This window comes from Tribolium castaneum, chromosome 10, assembly GCF_031307605.1.
Source record: "Tribolium castaneum strain GA2 chromosome 10, icTriCast1.1, whole genome shotgun sequence".
Classification (NCBI taxonomy): Eukaryota; Metazoa; Arthropoda; class Insecta; order Coleoptera; family Tenebrionidae; genus Tribolium; species Tribolium castaneum.
Genome location: NC_087403.1, coordinates 4354918 through 4380932, shown reverse-complemented (window position 1 = coordinate 4380932; position 26015 = coordinate 4354918). Strand labels below are relative to the sequence as shown.

Genomic DNA, 26015 nt, shown 5'->3' with positions numbered 1-26015 from the left:
AGTAAATAATGGATATTACTACATAAATTAATTTATAAGGTTTTCGTCTCCCCACACGCGATTATATGAATTTTTTACTCGACCATGCGAATTCTGGATTTTTTGGCATAATTTTTGATTCCTCGTTTTCAAAAATGAAATTACATCACATATAACAATAAGAAACTAAAAAACTAATAGGAGGAATTTTCTTCAAAATATTGGATCAATTTTTATCTTTGTGTTGTCAAAGAAACCCAATATCGAAAAATCATTTGTCTATATAAGGTGATTATTTTAGGGCTGATTTAAATAATCTATTTTCAAAATAACTGCAAAAAATTGAAATTCTAAAGGGAAACCACATATTTTCAAAGTAAAATTCCCCAAGTTGTTGGTACTCATCTGTCATAGTTTATGAGGTGTGGCATTTCTTTTGTCAAAATATTTATTTGCAGGGGTTTATTTAAAGCTCTTATTGATTGCTCTTATTGGAATAAGTGATTAATTTTTTTTATCCATGACCAAAAGTTTTAGAGGCTTTGTAAAATATCAAACAATTGCCAAACCTTCAATATTTTATTTAGTTTTTAGCAGATTCATCATCAAATAAGCAGTAAAACAATATAATTCAATTAAGTATGGCTTATTATAACTTAACGAATTACTTAAAGTAACTCAATCTACCACCGAGTTCTCAACTTATTGAATGAAAATGGTGGACCAATTAAACATTTTATCGTATTTTTCGAGTTTAATTGAGTAAAAATGAGAATAATGAGCTAAAATCAGTTTTTTAAGATTATTTTAAAAACTGTAAGAGCTAGATATAAAAAATGATATTCTTTTGAGTCATTCTATTGTAAAAACAGTGTTCATTCAAAAAATAATTCAAAATTTCAAAAGTTAAAAAGGGTGAGCCCTAAAAGAATTACCATATATGTTGAATCAGTCTCGTTTTGCGTAATGCTGGGCGTCAGATTAATTGCGTACATGGTTCTTGGAAAATAAAAGTGTCTCAAGACTGAAATATTTTTCCTTTGTCTTTCTTGCATTAAATGTAATGATCAAATTGATAGCCGATGTCCATATACCACAGGATGGCACGTCGGGTGAATATTAATCGCTGATAACCATAAATAAGTTTATATAATGTTTATATTTGGGCATGAATACTTATACGTAGTTGGTTGCAAATTGTTTAAAGTCTAATCGTTATGAAATGATATATGAAACACCAAACGAAAACTTGTAATAGCAAGATTTTTTGTTTGAAAGTAAGCCATGTGTGAAATGATTTCAATTCTTTCCATTGACAAGTCCAGGTTTTTGTATGACCGCATCACCGTCAAAATTACAGCGTACAGACATTTTAGAGCTTAGCGTTTATCCCTCGAATTTGAAGTTGAGGCTCGTAAAGCACTTATATGCATAGAGTGTGTGTATCCTCGAATAATAAGAATCCGCTCCATTAAAATAATGTAATGCGAGATAGGGGTGCTATGTGATAACCTGTAATCTCATGATATATTGCACTTGCCGGCTCAAGAATACTCGTATTTCAGAGTAAACCACATTTATGATTTATGATAACACGTCCCTATAAAAAACAGATCACTTCTAATTAGAATCAAAACGGTGGGGTTTTTACCCAGGTGTTTATATTTATTTAAATTGCCTTTTATTGCATTACATGCACAATTAATTGTGGACACCTATTTGCACGAAGGCTTAATTAGCTACATTGCTTATACGCTTCACTGACCACGAGCACTCGCTGTCACTCAGACGAGACAGATTATTTTCATTCTTCGCTTTTTCAAAGTGAGGAAACGATCGTCACACACGGGCATTCTTAAAATAATTGCCTCTCTTTTAAGCTGCCAATCCGCAATTTACCGGTTATTGTCAAAAACACCCAGCAAATCAGAAAGCTTGAAAAACGCAGGATTATTCGCTCCCATTGCTCCAATTTATCGGCAAGCTTTGCTTAGCATTTTATTCCGAAATATGAACGAATTACTGTTTATAACTTCGTGTAATAAATTTAACTCAAAAGTAGTCGTTAATAAAATAGTATTAAGTAACTTTCCCCTATAATTTCATGTCTTGCAAAGTCAAACTAAATGGTAAGGTCTGAAATACACCATCATTAACTAGTACAAAAGTGAGAAAAAAATATACTAACTAAATATTCAAAATTTGCTATCTTTGACTCACTAATTGACTCATTTATTGTCACAATCAGCGTTGCCATATGAGTAAACAAATTAAAACCTACTCTAATTATAAATTCAAGTAATCAGTTTGTAGTTAAAGAGGAAGAGCTCTAAGAAAATCCGAAATTATTTAAGTACTTGTATTTTTTGTTTTTGTGTAAACTGGGATTGAGGGTGGTTTTGGTTTGCATTTTATCTGATGAATTGTGTATTGGATGAGGGTTGTTGGGTAAATTCGTTGGTCAAATCTGTGTGTCGTGATTCATTTACATCTGGAAGAATCTCAATGTGTGATTGAAAGAGGCTCAAGGGGCCGAGTAAATTACGCTGAAGCAGCGGAATCAACAAATCCAGAGCGTCGCGCCGGCAATTGGACTTGTTTTCATTTTATTTTAGTACACCCCTATAAAGCGGCATTCCCAATATAATCGCATTATCTCATACTACCCTCCTTTAGTCCAATAAAACGAAAAAACTATAAGAATTGATCATAACAGGACCGCAATAACAGAAGGTGGCGAGTAAAAGCGACCGCTTTGCCGGACTCCGGAAAGAACGGATTCCGGGATTCCGGTCTTCGGGGACCGGAGCCGATAATTGAACCAAAGAATTGTCTCTGTCGGCATCGCGTCTGCCCAATTTACGGCACTTGCGAGGGGCAGCGTGTGAAAACAAAATTAAGGCGAACTTTCGCCGAAATTGGTAGAAATTGGCCTATGCTACTTCAACCGTCATTTCGGCCCTCGGGGACTTTGCCCTCGCTTGCCGATTATTAGGTTATCCGTCCAAAGGGCCGAACATACCTGGCGACACCTCGCCCCGCGCCAGGGCCGGATTACACCACTTATACCCAAACAACACACGTTTTAATTCGAGGACTCGAGAAGTCTAGTCGCCAAAAGTGAAAGGCACACGCGTTAGTCGCGTTTCTTTTTTGTCCCAGTGGGCTTAGAAGAGTTTATTTAATTTTTAAATGGAAAAAAATTACACCGACTATCAATTTGGGTAATCCGGGCCTGGCTCGCCCCCGATGGCCGTCCCCGGGGACGTTTCGGACGCCTTTCATCTCCTGTACTCCTCTCAAGTGCAAGATCCCTTGCATAGACGATTGACCGACGAAATGGCCCACGTCTCTTTCCTAGTCTTCTAGAAAGACGTTTTCTGCCGGAATGCTGACTGGCAGCCGCGGATGGTCCGGTTTATGGCCGACGTACGTGCAATCGTATGTCGCGCTAATGACCGGACCTCTCCGGGGACCCACACCCGGACCGACATCAAAAAGCTTCCGGATCTAATGTTCTACCATGTGTACGCGCGCTTCCCACCAAACAATGACGCACAGCGCTCCAAACACAACTCTCAACTTCCTCAGAAATGCTCAATTAAAACGTTATTTAATTATGTCCCAAAAAGATTTTCGGTAGTAAAATCACCATATGGTATTTGACCTGATTTCCCTCCAAAGATTTTATTCAAGTAACATACATTAACACGTAAGAATTTTGCAAAAAAGTCGCCTCTTCTTCAAATCCTACTGACTGCGCCAATTTCAGTTTTTACAAGAGACCAAACTTTATTTAGGTGTCAAAAAATTAATATAATTTAAAACCGACAAAAGAGCAATTTTCAATAGTACATTGAATGAAAAAATATAAAACAAAAACAATTTATAAGTATGTGTGCTGTTATCAAATTTAACAGATTCGATGAAAGAAAATTCTGAATTTATACCTTTCCCAATTTTTTTTAATCGGCATGTACAGATTTAGAAACATTTTGAGTTGAAGAAAATCTTTCTTAAATTATTCATTCGCTTTTTCAGAATAAAAATATACCCATATCCTGTAGGTTTATAATGTCTATTGCCCTTATCGGGGTGAAAGTACAAAAGGTTGAGCTAAATTTTTTTGTGTTGCTAGTGCAAGTGTCGAAGGTTTGTCGGAGGGGTGTGGGGTGGTGATAAGAGATTGTCGTTGTTGTACGTGTCGTCGAACGGTCGCGCTCCAAAGGCTCGTTAACCTGCCCCTTCCGTCCGCCTTAATTCTTCTAGTTCCAGTTCTCGTCTTACTGGACATTTCATTTTAGGATCGCCTAATCATCACCGTCAGCTTTCCGGTTTTCGTATTTTCCGCTCCGGATTCTGATGCGAGAAGGTTACTTTTCACTTTTATCCATCCTCGGGGACCGTTGTCCGGCCCGATTTCTACTTCTTTTCATTCGCGACTTGTTCCTTTGGGAGCTTTGATTTCAATACAGACTTGAATATCGGCGTGTTTTCCGATAACAGTTAACACTTAAATTAAGGGTAGCTAAATAACGGCGAAAAGTTTTAGGCCGTTTTCAATGGACCGTCTCCACTAAATGTGATCCTTCTTTTGTTACAGTATCCTCGAACTTAGGAAAGAGAAAAGCAGGGACGCTGCGCGATCGAGGAGAGGAAAAGAAAATTTCGAATTCTATGAATTAGCCAAAATGCTTCCGCTTCCCGCTGCCATCACCTCACAATTAGACAAAGCTAGTATCATTCGACTCACCATTTCCTATCTCAAACTTAGGGACTTCTCAGGGCATGGAGACCCGCCATGGAGTCGCGATGGCCCTCCTCCCAACAAAACCCTAAAAGGTAAGGAACCATCCCGAAAAAAATTCCGCGGAAGCGCCTAATTAACATTCCTCGCATATAGCCGGGAATAATGGACAAGGAGCGTTACTGTTACTGCCTGAGCTGTAATTTATTCATTCTCAATTCATTCTGCCATTGCCTCACTAATCAAAAAATCGTGTGTAAGAATTCTAATTAGATTAGAAAGTTGAAATCTGCATAATTAATTTTTTTATGATCTTAAGCAGCGCACGTATACACAAATTTTACTACGAATCCTTGTATAGCAATCGGACAGTAATGAATTTACCGTGCTTTCTAGCTTATTCTTGACGAACAATGAGCAATGAGGTTATGACACTACACTGTTTCAAAGCTTGTGACTGCAGAATAATAAAATAGGCGACCATTTTGTTTTTATTTAGTTGATATTTCAGTCCATTCGTTGCTGTGCTACGTGATTGTGAATCGTAATTTGAAATTTTGCTTAATGTTTATGTTGTTGAGCTGCATACTTAAAGTAACCACACAGTCAAAAGCAGGAAATTGCGTACCAATCCCTATGCCAAAATGACGCCCTTCCACTTTTGACTCTCCCTGAAAGGCAAAATGCTAACAAAACACTGAATAAAACCAGTAAAACAGCCAAAAATGATGATTGTTTAATTGGGTGGAGCTATCCCCAGAGCTAATCTGAGCCAAGCCCCGTCAACTGCTCAACCAATAAAAAGTCGAGATAAGCGATAAACAAAAAATTTTAAAGCGAGTCTATTGGTCGGAGTCGCAGCCGAATATTTAAGTGTGATGAGGATGATTTGATGAGCTGAATTCGGTGTTATTTTGTCGGCATTCAATCAAGCAAACAAAACTAACGTGAAGGAAAATATAGAGCGCGATAAAATATTATCACCGATAAAAGGGATTAATAGGGACATTCCCATTTGCAGCTGCAGATGGGAGCAGCATCTTTCATAAAAACAATATTGAGGCAGTCGAGGAGTTCTCTCCAGAGAGTTTTTCTTCGCCTGGTCAGCCCATAGTCCGGCTTGTGTTCCCGATAATTCAATAACAGACCTTTAGCTCGTCAGCGCCGAAAACAGCCCCCTCCTTTGTTCAGTGAATCATTAATCCGATTTTTCGCAAAAAGCGGCACTAAAACAATTTTTGAATTTTTTTATTGACGCGTCGCGTCGCCGAGGAACTTGCTAAATTGCTCCGGCGGCAGTTCAAAGTTATGCAAATGCAATATAATATCGAATTTGTGTAATTCGCGGTTTGAGTTGTTTGAAGAGCGTCGGTAACGGAAGCAGAGTAAATTTCATTTGAAAATTGAAACAAAACCCCCTAACCCTCCAGATCAGTGTCAATTCATTAAAAGTGTGCAAGTAAGAATGTTCAAGCGCGGTCTAATTCTCCATAATTATTTCACTTGGAACCCTCGCTGCCACAAGTACACGAATTACGGCTGTGAATTTTCCGAGTTTGGTTTACAATAAGCACCACCTAATTTTATCATTCTCGGCCGGGGATAGAATTGGATTTGCGAGTTTAACAGCGAGGGTTCATGATTAGATTTACATGTTGTAGTTAGGGGCCCACCGCTCTAAGCGGAACCGAGTTAGCATGATGACACACTTTCAATCAAGCCTAACATACACGTCAGATTGCCACTATGTTAGTCAAAGACAACCGCCCCAACCCCACGCTCCAACGCCAAAAATTCCTCCAAACAGGACGAATTTATTAAATTAAACTGCAACTTGTCACTCCTGATTGATTAGTCATTTCTTGTAGATTTTAATCAATACAATGACCTGGATATCGTCAAACGTACTTCGGAAATATTTGAGCACGGGAGCATTCTTTTCAGCAAAAATTTAAGTGATAAGGAAATTAAGTTTTGATATGCGGGGTCTGTTTCTCGTGCCCGCCTATTTACATTTTCAATACCGAATCCGATTAACATTAGTTTGTTGACTTGTTTTAACTAGGGAGGATTATCATTAACCCTATCCATGTCGGTAAATATTTGGGCTGCAATTTGGAAAAGACGGCATGCGTGTTTTGTGAATAATGTGTAATAAAGGTTCTTTCTGATCCGCGTCAGAGTCGTGAGCTCTTTGGCGAGTCAATTAGCAAGTCGGGCACGTGCTCTCGATGTAGGTAGTGCTGAAGAAATCCTTTCAATTAATTAAATTTCCCGTTGTAGTAAAATTTTGATTATCTACGTGAGAAATTCTAGTTATGTCAAATTGGCACTGGGGAATTAGGGCTAAAGATGTGTAGTAACATTTGTTATGATGGGGTGAGTCAATCGGAGAGATAAGTCAGCAGACTACATTCTCAGTAAATGTCTATAAAGTTAGGTATAGGGCGGTAATATTTTACAGATGACATTATATCCAATTTGTTACAGGTTTTGAGCGTGTATCAGACGGGGAATGTCTGCTTCCGTGCGAGGCTCATATATTATGTTAGAACTATAGATTGTAAAAACTCCAATATAGCAGCAAATATATCACGGCGAAATTAATATATCAAAAGCGCCATTCTTCAAAACTATCACAACAATCATTTGTTTCATGAACAGTAAAACAGACACTGATGTCAATATAGGGCTCGTTTCTCCGCTTTAGTCCAAATATTTGCTCTTAATTTATCATCTGTAGTGAGATGGAGAGATAAAAACTGCTCGGCAGTAAATCCCATTCAGTGTGATGATATTCATAGCTTTGTTACCCTTTGCTCGGGTTTGACTCATCTATTAACTTCGTTGCAGCTGGAAGGAGTCGGTCTGTGGCGGGGATCGCAATGGATATGTTCGAGCAGCATCAAGGAACGCATATCCTTCAGGTAGGGATTTAGGCGACATTATTTATACATATATTTGTCAAAAAAGTATCTCGAAAATGGCATAAAGTCTCGCAGCGTTGTGGGACAAGTTACTTATTCCTGTCATGTCTTGACGGTCATTCTTTATACACCGAAGGGATCAGACTTCAGTCGGGGAAAATTGGGTGGAAGGAAGTAAAAGGCTTGACGAAACGAACGGTATTAGATCAGCAGTCTTCTTGTAATATACGACACGTATAATAAAAGTCACTTTGTATGAGTCATCTTTTTATTGAATATTGAATTGTTGACATGCTTGGAGATGTTTGAAAGGCGTTCTTTTCCAGTCTCTGGATGGGTTCGCGTTAGCGCTGGCGGCGGATGGACGCTTCTTGTACATTTCGGAGACGGTCTCGATATACCTCGGCCTTTCACAGGTAAGGGTTTTCTTCACTTCCAGCTACAATATGTAATTTCGGCGAACTAAAAGTAACTCGCGACAGTCGACACTATGCGCCTGTTTCTCGCTATATTCCTATATTCTACCGCCAACCGCCCCGTTGCCGAATGCTCCTCACGTAGTCCTCTGCAGCAGCGTGCCTGCCATTCATAATAGGACTGGCGGGTTCCACAATCAATAGGGTATTTGCAACTGCGGGAACATGGCAGACCTTAGAAGAACACGTACACGTTATCACCTACACTCGCCTCGGACAAACGTCTTTATACTTCAACTGCCTCAAATCGCCCATTTGGCAAAATAACACAACACGACACCGGATTTTTAAAACAATTGCTCGACTTCGACTTACTCCCTACTCTTTGCATTACTCTACTACACTAGAAATTTGCCATCAAAAATCTTGACAACTTTTCGCAGGTGGAGATGACTGGCAGCAGCGTTTTCGACTACATCCACCACCTGGACCATTCGGAAATGGCAGAGCAGTTAGGTTTAGGGCTTGCCCAAGGGCAGAATCTAGCGTCACCTGGAAGCGGTTCCGAAGAGAGCGCTTCCACAGCAGGTACCAATAATCCCGACGGTAAGAAAGATGCTAAACGCGAGCTTGAATTGATGATTTTGTAATAAGTGCAGTTGAGTTTGGTAACTGTAGGTCTTAAATCGATGAAAAGTTCGATGCAATCGTATGATTCCGACAGGAAATAGTGGTTAAGCATGCAGAAGCTGCCTCATGTACGTGGTCAATTGTTATTCCGTACTGGTGTTATGTGTCACGCCCAGGAATGCTGCGGCAGCTTGTGTATACCACTGGATTTCATTCAATTGCTTGACTGGACACAATCTAATATTCAACCAAATTACAACTCATCAAGTTTCTAGCCAAAAATTTCGGGCTCTGACCTAATATCGTCGATGATTTGCAGTATCAACGATTATGTCGATCGGAACCAACCCTCCCTTCAAGGGGTTAGACCGAGCTTTCTGTGTTAGGATGAAATCAACGTTAACCAAAAGAGGATGTCACTTTAAATCATCCGGATATCGCGTATGATAACTCAACTTGCGTAGATTTCGCTTGCAATGATTGTTTTCTAGGTTGTTCTAATGTTATGTAGGCTACGACCGCAGTATACTTTTTCACATTCTCGAAAATCCCAGCCTCCGCTCCTAGGAATGGTTGCTTTAGCAATTGCGCTCCCACCCCCAAGTGTACATGAAATTCGATTAGAATCCGACATGTTCGTAACTAGAATCAACTTTGACTTTAGAATAGCACACTGTGAACCGAAAGTCTCAGACCTCTTAGATTACACGGCTGAAGAATTAACTGGTAGAAATTTATATACTCTGTGCCATGGTGAAGATGCCAATAAATTAAGAAAATGTCATATTGACTGTAAGCTAATTTACACATCTATTCATCTACAACACCCTTTCACTCACTGTCTTCTTTCCATTATTCTAGTGATACACAAAGGACAAGTATTAACGCATTACTACCGACTAATGAACAAAAGCGGGGGATATACTTGGATGCAAACGTGCGCTACGGTCGTCTGCAATTCGAAAAACGCCGACGAGCAAAATATTATCTGTGTAAATTATGTAATAAGGTGAGATTTCCAAGCACTTTTTTGTTGGACAGTGCTTATAACGGCGCAAGTGAACCCAATTTTGATTGATGATGATTTTCAGTGGTCGCGAATACGAAAATATGATAATGGACTGCTGCCAAATGGAGGATAACACCCACATGGTGAAGCGGGAGGAGGCGAACAGCAACGACCCCGAGAACGGTTCCCCCGACGCCGATCGTGGAGGTACGTTACCGTACCACCAATGCTAGTTATTTAGTATTTGAATATAGTGTTAATCTGATTCTGTGGTAAGATGGCCGGAACAGCGGAGGCCCGCCCAATCCGCCCCAGGACACGACGCAGAACCTGGAGGACACGTCCACGGCCCCAGGGGGCGGCGGAGGCACTATCGAGGAGTCCGGCGACCCCCGCACCCGCCGTCTGGAAGTCTCGAAACTCCAGACTCCAACAGACCAAAGGAAAACATCAATTTCAACCCGACGCTCCTCCAAACGGAAGAACGCTTCTTCGGAGGAGGACGAGGAGGAGGAGGTGCACCGGACCAACACGGTCATGAGTCCGGCGTCCTCCTGCCACTCCATCAGCGCGGTCTCCTCCGGGACTAGTCCCAAAAACCTGGAGGAGACGGGGAGCAGCGGGACCTCGGTCAAGGACCTGGAGAACGCAATGTCGAAGCATTTGCCTTCGTGCAAGTCGCCCCCGCATCAGCCGACCGATTTCAGCACCGACGCCCTCCTCAAGCAGCAGCAGCGCACCACCATTCAGTGGATCGGGGCCCACCACCACCAGCAGCTCCAGCAGCAGGGGCCCCTGCCGGCCTCGGCCCTCCTGCGCCAGCTGTACGCGAACAGAGAGAGCGTGATTCGAGCCAACGTCCACGGGATCACCAGCGCGTCCAGCCGCTCCAGCAGCTCGACGGGGTACTACCCCGGGGACGGGCAGGTGGGGGTGGGCCCCCTGCCGACGCCCCCCGGGAGCGAGGGCTCGTCCTCGTACAGTGAACACCAATTCCTCCTCTCGCAACACCAAAATTACCCGACTAGTTACTCAATGGACTATCATTCTGCGATGACACCTCCGTCCAGCGTATCTCCGCGCGATAAACATCAGCAGTTGCATGGAGGAGTTGCTTTCGATACTCCCGTGCCGTACCAAGACGTTCTGCGTCATCAGTACCCCGATAGTCCGCTTCCTCTCAAGCCCCAGGTTTATTCTTACGTCGAGCAGCCCCAGTTCTACCACCACGGGGCGGCTAGTGCTGGATTCCATCTCTATCATCCCGGGAAAAGTGCTCCCACGGCTCCCGCCAACTGGTATTCCCCGTCATAGTGTAAATACGAACGACTTTCAGTGAATTTGACTATGTTCCTTATATAATTTATGTGAACGATTTATAATTGTTAATACTGATGTGGTACTATTATTTTTACTGCTAGTGTAATATTAGTACTGTTATTGTATTTTTTAAATGCAACAAATATGAAATGTAGTCGGCAAATTAACGAAAGTGCTCGTTTAACTATTTTTAAACCAAAGAAAATAATATAAAATGACATGATTCGTTTTTCATCACACAACTCTATCTAGGTAATACTCTGACATATCAAATATGTTAAGGTTTTTCGTTTGCGCATTGTATTATCATGTTATTTCGTATTATTTACCATCTACAGTGTCATTGTCACAACTTATTTATTAAGATTTATTATATCGGAGTTTCTTTGTCGCGTAAAATTCAACTAAATAATGTGTCTGATGGAAAAACGACTCCTATATAGTAAATGTGTTGTATAATTTGATAATGCTGATGATCCAGCATACCAACTGGTATATCATACTATGTACATAATTTTAGATAGCTGTATGTATATTATTCTTTTGTTGGGCATTGGTGACAGTATTTTGGGCTATTTACATTGAAAAGAAAACACTTGCTCTTGATAATAAACGACAGATCATATCTACATTCCAGTTTTTGATCGGTAAATCAAATTTTTGGAGATGTGAGTGTTTGGAAACGAAATCCACTATTATTACGATCACGAAAAGGTGCTGACGATGTAGGAATGTGATATTCTCTTTAATTTGTTAATTTTTCTTGTTCCAGATGTTAGAATTAGTTGTGTTATGTTGTCACATGGTGTTCAGTACAAATTTAATATGTGAATTAATATGACAGCTTCATGGATATGTAGCAACATATTTATGTGCAATATATACTTAATTCTGATTTTGTTTAATAAATTACCTTCACAATTTAGTCGAATTCGATAAATCAGCCACCTACACTAACCCGCCACCATTTTTTTAAATTGTATCGTCAATTGGCGCAGTCGGTAGGTTTTTATTATTTTTTTTTTGGGTTGGGTTCAGGAATTAAACTCAAAGTACTCGTGCAAAACTTTATTTCGAAACAAATCACCATGTGAAAGGCGCCCTTTCCCGCAACACTCGCACCCCGTATTTTTCCCACTCAGAGGCCAAAATCCACAATTCATGAGCCGTCTCCAGACAGGACATTATGCAAGCGCCTTTCCATGCTACCATGGCCGGGTCCATATCTCTGGGATTTGTTATAATATCAAGCTGTTCTAAGGCAGACGTATCAACGGCGTTACCAACACTTGGTACCTACATACCCGCGCGGTATAAGTATGGAATTTGAAGTGAAATGCGGTTCTGAAGCCACGTCCCGATTCCTGAAAATTTCATCCCGCCGCCAACTATTAAAATACAACCGTACATTTTGCGCTTGAGGTCCTCATTGGCTGGAACCAATCGATTGAATTTGCAACGCTACAGCGCTACAACTTACGACATCTGTCGATACTTTGCAGAACCGCCTGGTCAAGACCCAAGATCTGACCTGGCGCGATCACAAACTCTTTGTCATAGCTGGGTGCCACCGTATCGATCGCATCCACAACAACATCATCCTCGTTTGTGGGATTTTGTGATTGCTCTAAGTATGGTTCACTGAGCAGATCGGAAGTGCTCGGTTCCATGTTATCTTTCATTCCTTTCCGCTATCAGACGGTTAAAAATGAACAAACTACGAAAAATGCCACTCACTCTTATATCACGCAAGTAGTTTTCATCGTGGGGATCCTCCGGATCCCCACTTGACGCCTTCTGAGTCCTTATAGTCTTAACGCCCGTTATTCCGAATAGTTCCGGGCTAAACATGCTAAGCGGCGCCACTATACACTCATCGCCCACTTGGATGGTGTATTTCAAAATTGGCTTTCCCGGCTGTTTCAAAATCAAAGTCTTTTCTTGCGAGCCACAAATATCCTAAGGAAAACCAACCTCCAACTGCCGAAAGTAAATTCAAGTCTTACCAAGTTAACATGGCAGAAATCTTCCTTCAATTTGCGCAGTAACATCGAATCTAGCTTATTCTGGTCGTTACATTCTTTGTAAGGAAAAGCACACTTTTGTAACAACCAGTAGAAAATCTGTGTGATGTCGCCACCTCCATACTCTAGCCGAACCTATATATATTTTTCGATTTGTAACACTCGCCACTACGTCGCTCGTGCCATAAACTACTAATAACAGTTATTACCCTGGTATTGGGGTGACAAATACCGTCCTCAACGCACGAAACCGAAGTTTTCTGGTCCCCCACATCCACCACGCACGCGTAACTTAAACCTGAGCCAAAAGTGGCAGCAACATGATCCTTAAATTAAAAATTAACAACAACCAAAAGTCAGTAAAAATGAATACTTGAACTAGAAAACAGCTCCCGAACCCCATTTTCTGCAATAATAAGTACATTAGTTCCCTCAGGAACGTCCTATTATAGACGTCCGGTATAATAAGCACGGCTTTGTGGTGTTTGAAATCTTTTTTCTCGATCTGGAAGTGCGTCTCGAGGACGTGCGTCCAGATGGTTTCTAAGTCTACTAATACTGAAGTCATGGAGCCCCCCGGCCCTGGATGTATGTTAAAGTCGCCCCTTTTGAACGGGAAATGAATGTTGAAGGTTTCTTTAGGGTCGAGTTTCAAAATCTACAAGTTTTGTTTTATTTTGAAGATTTTTTTTGGCGAATTACGTCGTTTCCTATCACTGTGTCCCCTTCGACTTTGAGCCATTCGCCGCCACTGGGCCCCAAGATCTCGGGTTTGGCCCGGCGGTTGAAGGCGGCGATTTGCTGAGGGGGCGTCGCATAGCGCCGGCGGCCGTCCGATTGCAGACACGACTGCAAAGTGTGGGAGACGGAAAGACGGGCGTCTTCGAACTCTTGAGGCTGGCTCTGAAGACAGTTCGAACAATTCGGCTTCAATTAAGGGGGGTTTTACCAAATCTATTCGCGGGGGGAGGAATGAGTCCCTATACTGGTATTTTTTATTCAGACAACGGCGAGCTATGGCGTGTAAAATCGTCAAGGGGTTCAGGTCGGACGCACGCCCTATTCGGAGGTTTAAAGAGCCAGGATGTATCACTATAATTGTCTTAGACTGGAGGTGCTAAAACAATTAAATTAGTTAACATACGAGCAAAAAAGGCTCACCTCTGGAGGCGTTTCGCAATACGTTGGCATCATTAAAAAGAAAAAACAACGAACACTTTTTAGCTGGAATAGTTACATAACCACACTTTTTAATACCGGTACCGGATTAATTTTATAAGCTACATGAGTTCAGGAGATACGATTCAAATATTTAACTACGAGACAAAGCAGTTAATTTTTAAGGGGGCGAACACGTTTTAGATATCTTAGTGCCTATTCCGGTCCTATTATGTGGAGTTTAGAATTTAAATACAAATTATAAAACCTGTATCACATAGACATAGCCAGTTTTGTTTAAAGCCGTAATAAAAAGTAAAAACAACTTGAATTTTATTTTTTATTATTTTATTTTCTATAAAAAAATTGTGTTTTTTGAGTTGCCTAGCACTACTAACAGATAATAAGCTAGTCTGTATAAGGTGTTGCCTATCGTGATTAATCAACAATTTTCAAATAATTAAATTTCCACCTAAATCTTTGAAATATGAATTATATGATAACATTGATAACTTGATAAGTAAATAGTCAGTGAGATAAAAGACAAAAATAAGAACATATAAATATAAATGCTGTTTAAACTAGCAAATTGCTCATAAAAGCCAAAATAGATATAATTGAAAAAAATTCATAACTAAAAAACTATTAGCAGTGTGGCAATTTTCTTAACGTCAATCGATTCCCCAGATTATTTTACATAAGATAGAATCATAATAATTTAATTTTTTTTGAATAGTTTTGCTGTAATTGAGAAGAAAAACTGAAAAAATATACTTGATTTTTGGTCTAAAAACTTATTTAAACGCTCAGAACAAAAAAATCTCATTTCTGAAATAATTTTGTGATTTATTAGCCAATTTATTAAGAAACTGGGCGCAATAATCAAGTTTTTGCTGAATAAAGGCTTAGAATAGGTAAATTTTTAGTAATTTTTGACCAAATTTATTGATTTTTCCGTTCTAGTGTAATAAAAAAAGGAAAAAACACTTGATTTTTAGTCTAAAAACGTGTTTAAATCCTCAGAACTTGCAAAGATAATGTCAACTTTGATATTACTTATCAAAAAATTTTGCACAATAATTGAATTTTTGCTGAATAAACGCATTGAAAAGGCAAATTTTTTGTCATTTTCGACCAAATTTGATAATTTTTTCGTTCAAGTTTAGAAAAAACAGAAAAAAATTGATTTTTGGTCTAAAAACGTGTTTAAATGCTTAAAACTTGCGTCATTTTTGACATAATCTTGTGATTTATTGGCATACTTTTTTTTTTAACTCACTAAACAAAAAATGCTTCATAACTATGAAAACTATTGGGAATTTGCCGATTTTTTCGATGCCATTCGATTCCCCAGATCTTTTTACATAGTCTTAGACCAAAAAAGTTCCACTTTTTCAAAAAGTTTTGTCGCAAAAGTCGCTAATATTTGGCAAAAACTATCATTGCCAATGTTTATGGGCCTACCTTCAGACTCACTCTGTCCAATAATGAAGTAAACAGTCGTAAAAATTTGAGTCTGTTACCAAGTTTTAATGAATTTATTTGTTAACATCATTTTTTTTTTATAAAGGCGACCACGTCCAAGAACTTCAGTGATTACTTGTTTTTGGAAAAATTACATGTTACAATTTGAAAACGAGTACAAAGTTCGACAAATAACGTTGTTTATGATTAATTGTATTAAATTTAACAACACACTGATATCACTACGATTACATCTGAAAATACAAATTGTTCCTTTAGAAATCATTTGAAAAATAGTTGTTCAAATAAATAAATTAACACACTGCGACAAAATGTTTATTGTTTTTATCGTACATCTAGAAAAACATGACTACTTCTGAAAATTGATCCATTTTTTATCTTCGTCCTTGTTTCAAGTTCAAACATAATCACACTAAATACATAAAATTCTACTTCACATCAGATAGTGTATGGCAATTGAAAATTGTTATCTTCTCCTGTACTGATATTATCGTATTATTTTGCAATTATTTACCAAACTCTCTGTAAAAGGTACACTTGCGCGCTTATCACAAAAGGGTGGAGGCATGTCGGTACAAATGAACAGTTTTTGTAATTTGTCCCATTATTTATTCATCTTATTACAGAGCGTGAAAGTTCACACTTAATATTCAATTCAGACAGATAAATTAATTACAAACCACGCGTCCAAATGGCAATTAAATATTGAAATTTGACAATTACTTAACAGTTAATTCCGAAACGAAACCATTTTGTGCACTTTATTGCAGGATTGTATTAAATAAGTTAGTTCACGGTTACAGGTTTTGTACTTGTGTTATACTCCTTATTTCGTACAACTGGTTTGTTTTTTTTAATCCCACGTTCATTTCGCGACAGCAAACACATGGCTAGTTTCTTAACCATATTGCTGCAAATCCTTTGTTTTCAACAATTTCCTTAAACACGTTTTTTTCATCGACACGTAAAAATTGATACTTGACGATGACGCACACATTAAACAAGATTTTATTAACAATTTCGGAGAATTCTAGGTACTGCATGTACGTAGGCGACCTTCTTTTCTTGACCTCGGACTGATCTGTTTTGTTTTTGTTAATTTTAATAGACACACAAAAAGGATTTTCTCCGCAAGCTCTCTACTTTCCTGTGAAACAGACCCAATATTCGGCAATTGATTTATCAAACTCAATACAAAGTCCTGACGAAATAGCTATTATTTTTTTTGATAAAACTTGAAAACCAACCTCCGATTCGCAAAATAAGTGCGAACGTGATTCTGATCATGGATCAATTACACAACAAATAAATGTTCCACTAATTACATCTCCTGATACCACAATCTTGTTATCTGCTAGACTGCAAGTCTATTGTGAAAGCATCAAAGTGGCTACTGTTATCACTTACTCAATTACACAAAACAAAAAACAAGTAACAGATGTTAAAGAATATTTCGCGATTTATCACACGTTCCTGCAGTTCGTTCAAGACCATAAAAATGCATGGAAAAAGATTAAAACCACATAATGTTAAAGTTTTATTTTTGGAGATTTGAATGCCAGCAATTTACACGTGGATTGTAGATAAACCAAGATAAACAGGCCTACTTTCCTATCAAAGTGGATTTTCTGACAAAAGTACCAACAAACAAAAACAGCAATAGTGCAAAATGTTGTATAAACGCGGTATAATTAATTGCTTAATTACTTAGCATAACTAACACATGTTTTGTTGTCTTGTGTATGTATTTGCGTTAAGTTGTGTTCTTTTTTGTGGAAATTCTTGAAAATCTTGCACGTTTTTTCCTCCTGGCACGGAAATGCTAGGAGATGCAGGTTCGGAGGCTTGGAAGACTAATCTAATCATAGAATACAGAGTGTCTGAATCGTAAGATGGAGCTGCGCAACCGGATAGGCAGGCCGGAGCTGAGAACAGTTCTTTAGAACAGTTCATAACCCACTCCATGCAATCGAATACCGTTCATGCAATGAACCTAAACGTTTCGCTTCACAGAAAGGCAACACAGTGTTTATACCCAAACAACCTAGCCAAGGTCGTTCCATAATTTCGTTTATTCACCGACATCTGTGCTATATTTTGTGCAGATAGGGGGTTTTTCGGACGCGTGGTTCGACTAGTGACCGTGATTTGTGCTTAAAATGGACGTTTTTAGTGATATTTGCAGATTTATAAACAGATTTTTGATGTGATGGAAAGTTGGACGATGTCTTGCCGCTCTCCCCTCTTTACTGACCTGTCTACCCAGCTATGCTCATAGAAAATCATACTTGTAAGTTTTCTTGAATTAGCTGAGACACATCTTGATTTTAATTCACTTTGAGCCTTTCAACAAAATTGTTATTAACGCACGATTGAGGCGGAACATGCCGCACTTACCTTTACGCTCATTATTAACACATCTCTGACCACGCAAAATTCGCAGAAAAATTTTCATTAGTAGTTGCTCAGGCGAGGTTTTTCAACATTCCAACCCACCTTTAATTCATCACAATTGCAGTGATTGAAATTTTCATAGAAAAAACGTAAACAAATCAAATTTTAAAATTTAAATAGACCACAAGGTCGCAATAAGAGTACTACAATAGAAAAGTGGGAATGATATAAAACTAGTTTTTAAATTGGATGCTACACAAATTATAATTTAAAAGTTGCGTGACGATAATGAAAGGGCCGAAAATTTATTTGTCGTCAGAAATGTATCAGCGATGGATTTTTTACCACTTATTTTCATCGACACCCAAACTCAATTAAATCATGCTTTATTTAAACAATTAAGCAAAAATTAAAAATTCAAATGGTACATACAGAGTGACCCAAGTATGCGTGCTAGCTCCATAACTTTTTCTGTGCAAGCTATGGATTTGATTTTTTTTTTTAAATCAAAAATATTTTGATTGTAAAAAGAATGTCTTTTGTGTTCAATGCATCATTTAAAAAATATAATTCCGGTAATTAATTTTTGGGAAGGGTAAAAAAAAATCACAAGCGACTATGACCACCGTACGAGAATTAGTCTTTGAGTCGTTAGCAGACTAAAAATACTTGATTACAAAATCTAGATTCAGTTCTAGTACAGAAAATTGAAACGGAAATATTTAATAAGTGCTCTGTCGTTATTTTCTTTCATATAATTTCGCGCAATAAGCGTCTTTGCATTTGTCGCAAATCCAAGCAACATAATGAAACTAGAAAATTTCCTTTGTACGTTCGTATAAATTTATCCAAGTGTAAAGCTAATGATTAGCGTTTGCGTTTTGTGTATGCCCGTTTTACGGCATAATTGTTGTAAATATTGATATTTTGCAGATGTTTAATTCAAAATACACTTGCTTATCACATGTTTACGAGAAAATTTTTCCTGCTCAATATTTCCGTGTAGCGTTTGATTCCGAGCGACTTGAAGTGAAGCATAACCGAAAAAACCTCTTCAAATGTAATTCAATCCAACCTTCACGATTATAATGATTGATTATGACAAGCTGCTTTATCAATTTAGTCATAGACATAGAACAGAGTCCCTGATCTATTTACTCATGCCTTAAATATTTTCGAAACAACGAGCCGATTTAATTCATTTATTTTAATTGTTAGAAGTTCGTATAGCAACATATCATTCAATAGAAAATATGTGGCTTCAATAAAGTGTTAATTGCGTATTTCTAAGAAGTCAATGTATTAAATATTCCTTGGGTCAGGAGGTTAGAGTCACTGCGTTCATGCCTTTCTTAAGATAATAATTCCGTGAATAAAGCGCCTCATTCACACCACCGAAACAGTTTTCAAATGAATCAAACATGTTTATGTGTGGACGAAATTTTTCCAAGTGACAATGACTCGTAACTCACCTTTACCTCAATTACCAAATTACAAAGGCGACTAAATTGCCACACAAACACCGGGGATTAATGTCAGGACGGCCAATAAAAACCACGATGTATTCGCCGCTGATGAGCCACGCAGTAAATAAAAATGAACGACTTTTTTGAAGAACAATACCAGATATCAAGAGTTTTCCGGAAAATCGTATGAACGTACAAATGGGAGCATGTGTTCGTTGTGTCTTTCTTTAGAATTTTTCTGGGTTTGAAAAGGAACAATTCGATAGTACGTGTAATTACGTGATTCATCTGCAAGTTCGCAAAAGCAGAGAACACGCACTGGTCTCAAGCGGCCGCCTTTTTGCTACACATAGCTCGTATTATAAATTAGACAGCCTTGTCAAGGAAATTGTTAATGATACCTTGCCTGCATTTATAGCCTTTTTATTCAAATAAACATTGCCTCGCATGCTGTACAAATTGCTCGAGAGAGGAAATGTACGAGTTTGGAGATCAAGCGTAATTTACCACCTTTCAGCACAATTAGCTCACTCCAAAGAAATTTGAGCAATTTACTACGACCCGGACATGACGACAATGAGTCTTTTGTGAGGGGATTTGGGCATTGTGTGACACTTAATCCAATGATGCCGCCTTGGACAATTGTTTTGTCTGTATTTTCTCAAAAAATCAAGATTCGTAGCGGTCGCTAAATAAACATCGCCCACATTGTGTGAAACGAAACAAGATTACTTTTAAGGAAAACCTAGCGTTATGTAAATTCTTAATGGATGTGCACGTTTCGAAATGAAATTCGATATTTTTCGAGAGGTGGATCATGCTGGTGGACATCCGCATCTGTTGTTTGTTAGTTTGACTCTTCAAGGAGCTCGTAATCACGTTTTCCACACTGTTCCTGGGGCATTGTTGTGTGATGTAATTCGCTTGATTGTTTCCCTTTATAATGATATAATAATTATTACTGGCTTACTATAAATTAAAGTATATAATAAATATGTCGAAATGCGAGAAATAAATATGCACGAGGCGCCTGCTGGTTTTGTAATCAGCCTTGGATAACCGTTTTGGGATCACTTCTTATTTATTTGAAGATTTACATCAGGTTGCACGCTAATTTTCTACATTCTTGGAACCTATTTACTAAGTTGTCAGAAACGAAAAAAACGTGAGTCACGCACTGGCCAAAAATTAATACATTAATTATATGTACATTTGATGTATAATTATGTTACAGACAATATCTTAAATTACACAGCTTTGCCGCTGTTTGGACGGAAGATGCACGGCCTATTATTTATCGGTCGTTAATTTTCAATTAACCACATTTTACATTTATGTAATGTCAGTGTCAGAGTGCTTCCATATTTACAATATCTAACTAGCTTGAGTCCCCAGCACTTGATTTTGATTTTTTCAGAGCATGCAGAATGGTGCCACATGGACCTTTAAATTTTTTACTTTGCCTGTCGATTTTCCTAACACTAACTCTATCGGCGGAGCATGATTTTCGATATATTTCGTTCCAAGGTAAGTGTTTGGTATTTAACTTTTGATAATAACATAAAATAATCTAGAGTACAGGTAAGATATACCTGAATAAAACTGATGCACCAAATAAATATTTACTCTTAAAAAAAAACACTTGAGCGTTTACGAAATGGGTCAACAGCTCAAATAGACATGTTTTTTCTCAAAAAATACGGCTTTTGTGTGCATAATAAGTAATTTTATCAGAAAGACAACAAAAAGTTTGTTCTTAAAACGTGATGAAACAAAGCTACTTCCTTTTAGATCTTCAGCAATCTTTAAACAAATTTTCACAAGATGAGGTTGTCTCCTACTCGCAGATGCTTTTCGACGTGGCCAGGAACCAAGTATTAGTCGGCGCAAGGTAAAATGACTTTCCACACAAATAAAATTGCCGTTAAATAAATCATCTTTCACTTCTATTTACCCAAAGTAGCGACATTACATTGTAATAACAATAAATAACGAAAGGTAAAACGAGGGTTAAAGGTGATTGCTTCTAACCCATAAAGTCGTAATAATTGGCTCCTTTACAACTTTTTAATTAATGTAAACACGGGCGCCGACTTGGCACTTAACTCGCTCCTAAAGTGGGTGTTTATCACTCATGCACAAAAATTGTAGAGACGTCCTCTTTCGCTTATCTTTGACGAAACTGGAGCTTTTGGAGTCGGCCGAATGGCCCGCCTCCACAGACAAACGCATCGAATGCATCAACAAAGGCCAATCGGACGAGTTTTGCCACAACTACATCAAAATTTTGCTAACCAATGGCAAAAACCTATTCGTCTGTGGCACGAACGCATTCTCGCCTCAGTGCTCCACCAGAAAAGTACGGCGACTAAGTTAAAACTCCGAGTTTGACTCTCAATTTTAGATCGAAAATGTGTCCGACGTTACAGAATGGGTGGATGGCTTGGCCAAGTGCCCCTATAACCCTGCAGCCAACATCACCGGCTTTATGTCAGAACGGGGGGAGTACTATTTTGGCGGACCCACGGATTTTTCCAGCTCCGATTTCGTCTTTTCCAAAAATGTGGGCACGGTCACGATCAGGACCAAACAGTACAATAGCTTCTTGCTGAATGACCCGCAGTTTGTGGGCACTTTTGAGACTGAGAATTTCGTCTATTTCTTGTTCAGGGAGACGGCTGTGGAGTACATGAACTGCGGGAAGGTATGGGAATGTATGAAATAAGCCCACACGGAAAAAGCTCACGGGAAAATTAATCATTGGAATTGGAATACTATATTAAAAAATACTGAGTTTTTTGCGACATGTGGGCTTTTTTCTGGTCAGGGGAATTTGGCTTAGTATTTTTTTCTCGTAGACTATTTATTCGCGAATCGCCCGTGTTTGCAAGAATGATCCCGGGGGGCACACCATGTTGAAGGATAACTGGACGACGTTTTTAAAGGCACGGTTAAACTGTTCGGTCAGTGGCGAATACCCCTTTTATTTCGATGAAATCCAAAGTATGGCTTACGTGCCTGATGAAAACATGGTCTATGCCACATTTACAACACCGAGCAATAGTATCGCAGGTTCCGCAATTTGTGCCTTTAACTTATCGTCGATCGAAGCCGCTTTTGCGGGCCCTTTCAAGTACAGGGAAAACATGGACAGCGCTTGGGGGCAGTACAACGTGCACCACCGCGACCATTTCAACTGTAAATCATCGCCACGAAGCAGCCACCTTTTGGAGACGTCCAAATACCAGTTAATGGACAGTGCCGTCCAGGCAACCACTCTAAACCCCTTACACGTCGCCCAATTGGAACGCTTCACTCATATTACAATCGACGTTCTCTCAACCAAAATCCACACTTCCGTCCATGTGATCTACGTGTCCACAACCACCGGTGTGATAAAAAAGATCTCGGTCTTGCCCCGAACCCAGGAGACCTGCGTGGTGGAAATCTGGCAAACGGTCCAAAACCCCGCCACCCCCGTCAAAAGCATCCAGTTCCTCAAAGCCACGAAGTCCATCTACGTGGCGACGGAGCACCAGGTCATGAAAATCCCCGCCGAGCACTGCTCCCGCCACACCTCCAAGACCAGCTGCCTCAACGCCATGGACCCCTACTGCGGCTGGAACGAGCGCTACGAGAACTGCTCGACAGCCCCGAACGCCGACCCCCTGGACAAGTACTGGAAGCAGGCGGTGACCACGTGCCCCATCCTGGACACCGTCGTCGACGGGGGCTGGTCCTCGTGGTCGCCGTGGGCCCCCTGCGTGCAGCGCAGCGCCCCCGAGTCGGACGCCGACACCTGCCTGTGCCAGGTGCGCGAGTGCAACAACCCGGCCCCCAAGAACGGGGGGCTGCCCTGCGGGGGGCCCGCCATCGCCGTGACGAACTGCACGGTGCACGGGGGCTGGTCCGTGTGGTCGGCCTGGTCCGCCTGCTCGGCCACCTGCGGCACGGCCGTCAAAACGCGGAGCCGGACCTGCACCAACCCGGCCCCGGCGCACGGCGGGCGCGTCTGCGTGGGGCAGGACAGGACTGAGGCGTTTTGCGACGCGGAGATACCCCCCTGTCCGGCGATGCCCCAGGATGGGGGCTGGGGCGAATGGAGCGACTGGGGCGACTGTTCGCCCAGTCATTGCTCCGGGTGTAAGAGGAGGACAAGGGTTTGTAATAACCCACCCCCGGAAAATGGGGGGCAGTTTTGTGCCGGGAATGACGAAGAGTTCAAGTTTGAGTGTCCAGAGCACCGGAAAACCGTCAGTACGCCCTGGATAAGTCTTACCAACAGCTCCGGGGACTACAATAAACGGTTCAGGTAATAAGCACCCTCATTCTTTATCTGGCATTATTTTAACCACAATCCCGCTATTATCTCGTCGTAAATTATAAAAAAATTAGATCACTTTTTTTAAACTGAATAGGGTCACAATTTATTTGCAAATATCTGCGGTAATTAAAATAATCAAACACCCGTTTTCTTTGCCGTATGATTGGTGTCTCCTACTGTCGGGTCTCCATTAGTTCGTCAATATCCAATGACAAACACCTTGCAATTTTTTGTGCGGTAGATAAACAAGGTGGAGGTAATCATTTTATTTTTATTGGTCAAATGCGCATTCCTAGAACAAGTGAGACGGTAAACCGGCACTGGCCCTTCCCACAATACTGGAATTTCGTCTTCGATGCGAAATGGCCGGCGATAAAAGCCAAAATACGACTCTCACAATTAATCACGAATTAAAAATTTTATTACGAGTGAATGATGAATAAACTTAATTGTTAATAATTTTTTCGGGGCTAGCGACAGTTTTTACGTAATTTTCGCACCAAACAACATACAGTGTCCCATTTTTAAGCGCTCGAAAAAGGCATGAATTTTCACTCCATTTCAGCGAAATTTTTTATATTTTTTCGTAAAATAATCAATTCTTCAATTGGCCTGCATTATCGTAAACTTAAAATTAGGCGATTTTTCGGTGTATTTTTATGAAAATTTTGTTATTATTGTCGGAGTGCGCGTGGTAGGAGTTGAACTAACGCCACCCAAACTTGCCATCCTACATAAAAATGATTTAGGTGCACGTGCAAGGCCCCAGTGAAGATGTCGTTAATTAAGGTCGCAATGAAGGAGGAAGTTTGTAATAATGATAACTGCTTTACGAAAGACAGTGAACATCCCAAGTGGAGTGCGTGGGGGCCGTGGGGGGAGTGTTCGGTTCAGTGCGGGGGCGGCTTGCAGAATAGAACGAGATATTGTGAAGGGATCGGCTGCACAGGCCCCTCTGTTCAAACAAGGGAGTGCAATAAACACCACTGCCGGGAGTGGGGCTGCTGGTCGGAATGGTCACCCTGCAACGCCTCCTGCGGCTGGGGCGTCAAGACCAGGCACCGGGTCTGCTTAGGCTCGAACTGCTCCGGGCACGACTGGGAGAAGGAGCCCTGCCAGAACGCGCCCTGCGAATGTGAGTGGCAATTTTTCGTTTAAAATTTCCACAGTGTAACAAAAATGCTGGCTAACACCCAGATAATGATTTTTCTGACTTAGCTGTTCTTGGGTGGAGCAACTGGACTTCGTGGTCCGTGTGCGACAAGAACAATGAGCAGCACCGCCAACGCCAGTGTCGGACGCTAAATCCGGGCCCAAACATGTGCCAAGGGAGCAGCGTTGAAACAAGAATGTGCATTCCGGAGCAATTGAGTGGTAATTACTGGTTTTAATTAAGTTATTCAAGTATAATGGCGATTTTTGCGATAGATGTTGCACGGATGGCTAGTGAGTCGCCACAACTAGCATCCCCTGGGGGAGCAATTCTGTTCCTATTTTTGGGAATAGTGATAGGGCTTGTGTCTGGAGTTGGCGGCACGCACTACTATCACAAAAAGAGGAGAATCAAGATTCCCAGTTCGCCGCATTACATGAGCCCTAAGCAGAATCCCTACATTACAATGCCCCTTCAGGACAGGTCGAAGAAACACAGTGCTTCAACGTCGAACAATCTTTTAAATAATGGGACGCTTAAATCTAAATATTGTAGTGATTACGAGAGTGCAACGCTTAAAAGAAACAGTCACACGTTGAATAACGGACACGTAAAGCAGGACTTACTTGACGATGATAAGTATTATTACGACTGAGTTATTTTGATAAATGTGATATATGAATTTTGTAAGCAGATGTACCTGTATATGCACATAACAGTGAAACAATTTGTAAAATATTAACAAAGTCTGTAAATATCGCCTAAGTTATGTTATAACTCACATTGAGTTAGTAGTGATGGTTAATAAAGTTTTTGTAATTTTCTTGCATTTTATTCATCATGTGGCACTGCCATTATTTGACGGAGCATTTACGAAAATTTTGAGATCGACAGGAAGCAAATTCGCCTAAAGTAAATTTTGTTATTGATTGCTTAATTAGAATAACAGTTTACAAAAACGTTTTGGTCAATAACTTTTTAAA

The 26015-nt window shown here is 40.0% G+C and overlaps 3 protein-coding genes across 5 annotated transcripts in view; 2 read left to right on the top strand and 1 right to left on the bottom strand.

The window, feature by feature from the left end:
• trh (trachealess) overlaps window positions 1-11953 on the top strand; it is a 54581-nt gene extending 42628 nt beyond the window's left edge. For all 3 annotated transcript variants that reach the window (XM_064359282.1, XM_015980543.2, XM_015980545.2), the window contains 9 exons: window positions 4583-4821; window positions 7580-7653; window positions 7980-8069; window positions 8513-8675; window positions 9019-9140; window positions 9191-9491; window positions 9561-9708; window positions 9791-9915; window positions 9986-11953. In XM_064359282.1, the coding sequence (XP_064215352.1) occupies window positions 4583-4821; window positions 7580-7653; window positions 7980-8069; window positions 8513-8675; window positions 9019-9140; window positions 9191-9491; window positions 9561-9708; window positions 9791-9915; window positions 9986-11022 (2299 nt within the window). In that variant the 3' untranslated portion in view covers window positions 11023-11953. The remainder of the gene's footprint in view (window positions 1-4582; window positions 4822-7579; window positions 7654-7979; window positions 8070-8512; window positions 8676-9018; window positions 9141-9190; window positions 9492-9560; window positions 9709-9790; window positions 9916-9985) is intronic.
• Window positions 11954-12081: 128 nt separating this feature from the next.
• Arp8 (Actin-related protein 8) lies at window positions 12082-14540 on the bottom strand. The gene is made up of 10 exons (XM_008201606.3): window positions 14214-14540; window positions 14002-14169; window positions 13755-13955; window positions 13426-13710; window positions 13262-13378; window positions 13035-13187; window positions 12766-12987; window positions 12509-12719; window positions 12333-12461; window positions 12082-12284 (listed from the first exon to the last, which is right to left on the bottom strand). The coding sequence occupies exons 1-10, from the start codon at window positions 14244-14246 to the stop codon at window positions 12112-12114; spliced, it is 1692 nt and encodes a 563-aa protein (XP_008199828.1). The 5' UTR covers window positions 14247-14540; the 3' UTR covers window positions 12082-12111.
• A 3109-nt stretch (window positions 14541-17649) lies between these two features.
• On the top strand, window positions 17650-25853 carry Sema5c (Semaphorin 5c). Its single transcript, XM_064359540.1, has 9 exons — window positions 17650-17985; window positions 20973-21082; window positions 21347-21446; window positions 21707-21914; window positions 21960-22259; window positions 22414-23867; window positions 24629-25014; window positions 25098-25253; window positions 25308-25853. Exons 2-9 carry the CDS (start codon window positions 20983-20985, stop codon window positions 25685-25687), a joined length of 3084 nt encoding a protein of 1027 aa, XP_064215610.1. The 5' UTR covers window positions 17650-17985; window positions 20973-20982; the 3' UTR covers window positions 25688-25853.
• Window positions 25854-26015: the final 162 nt, after the last annotated feature.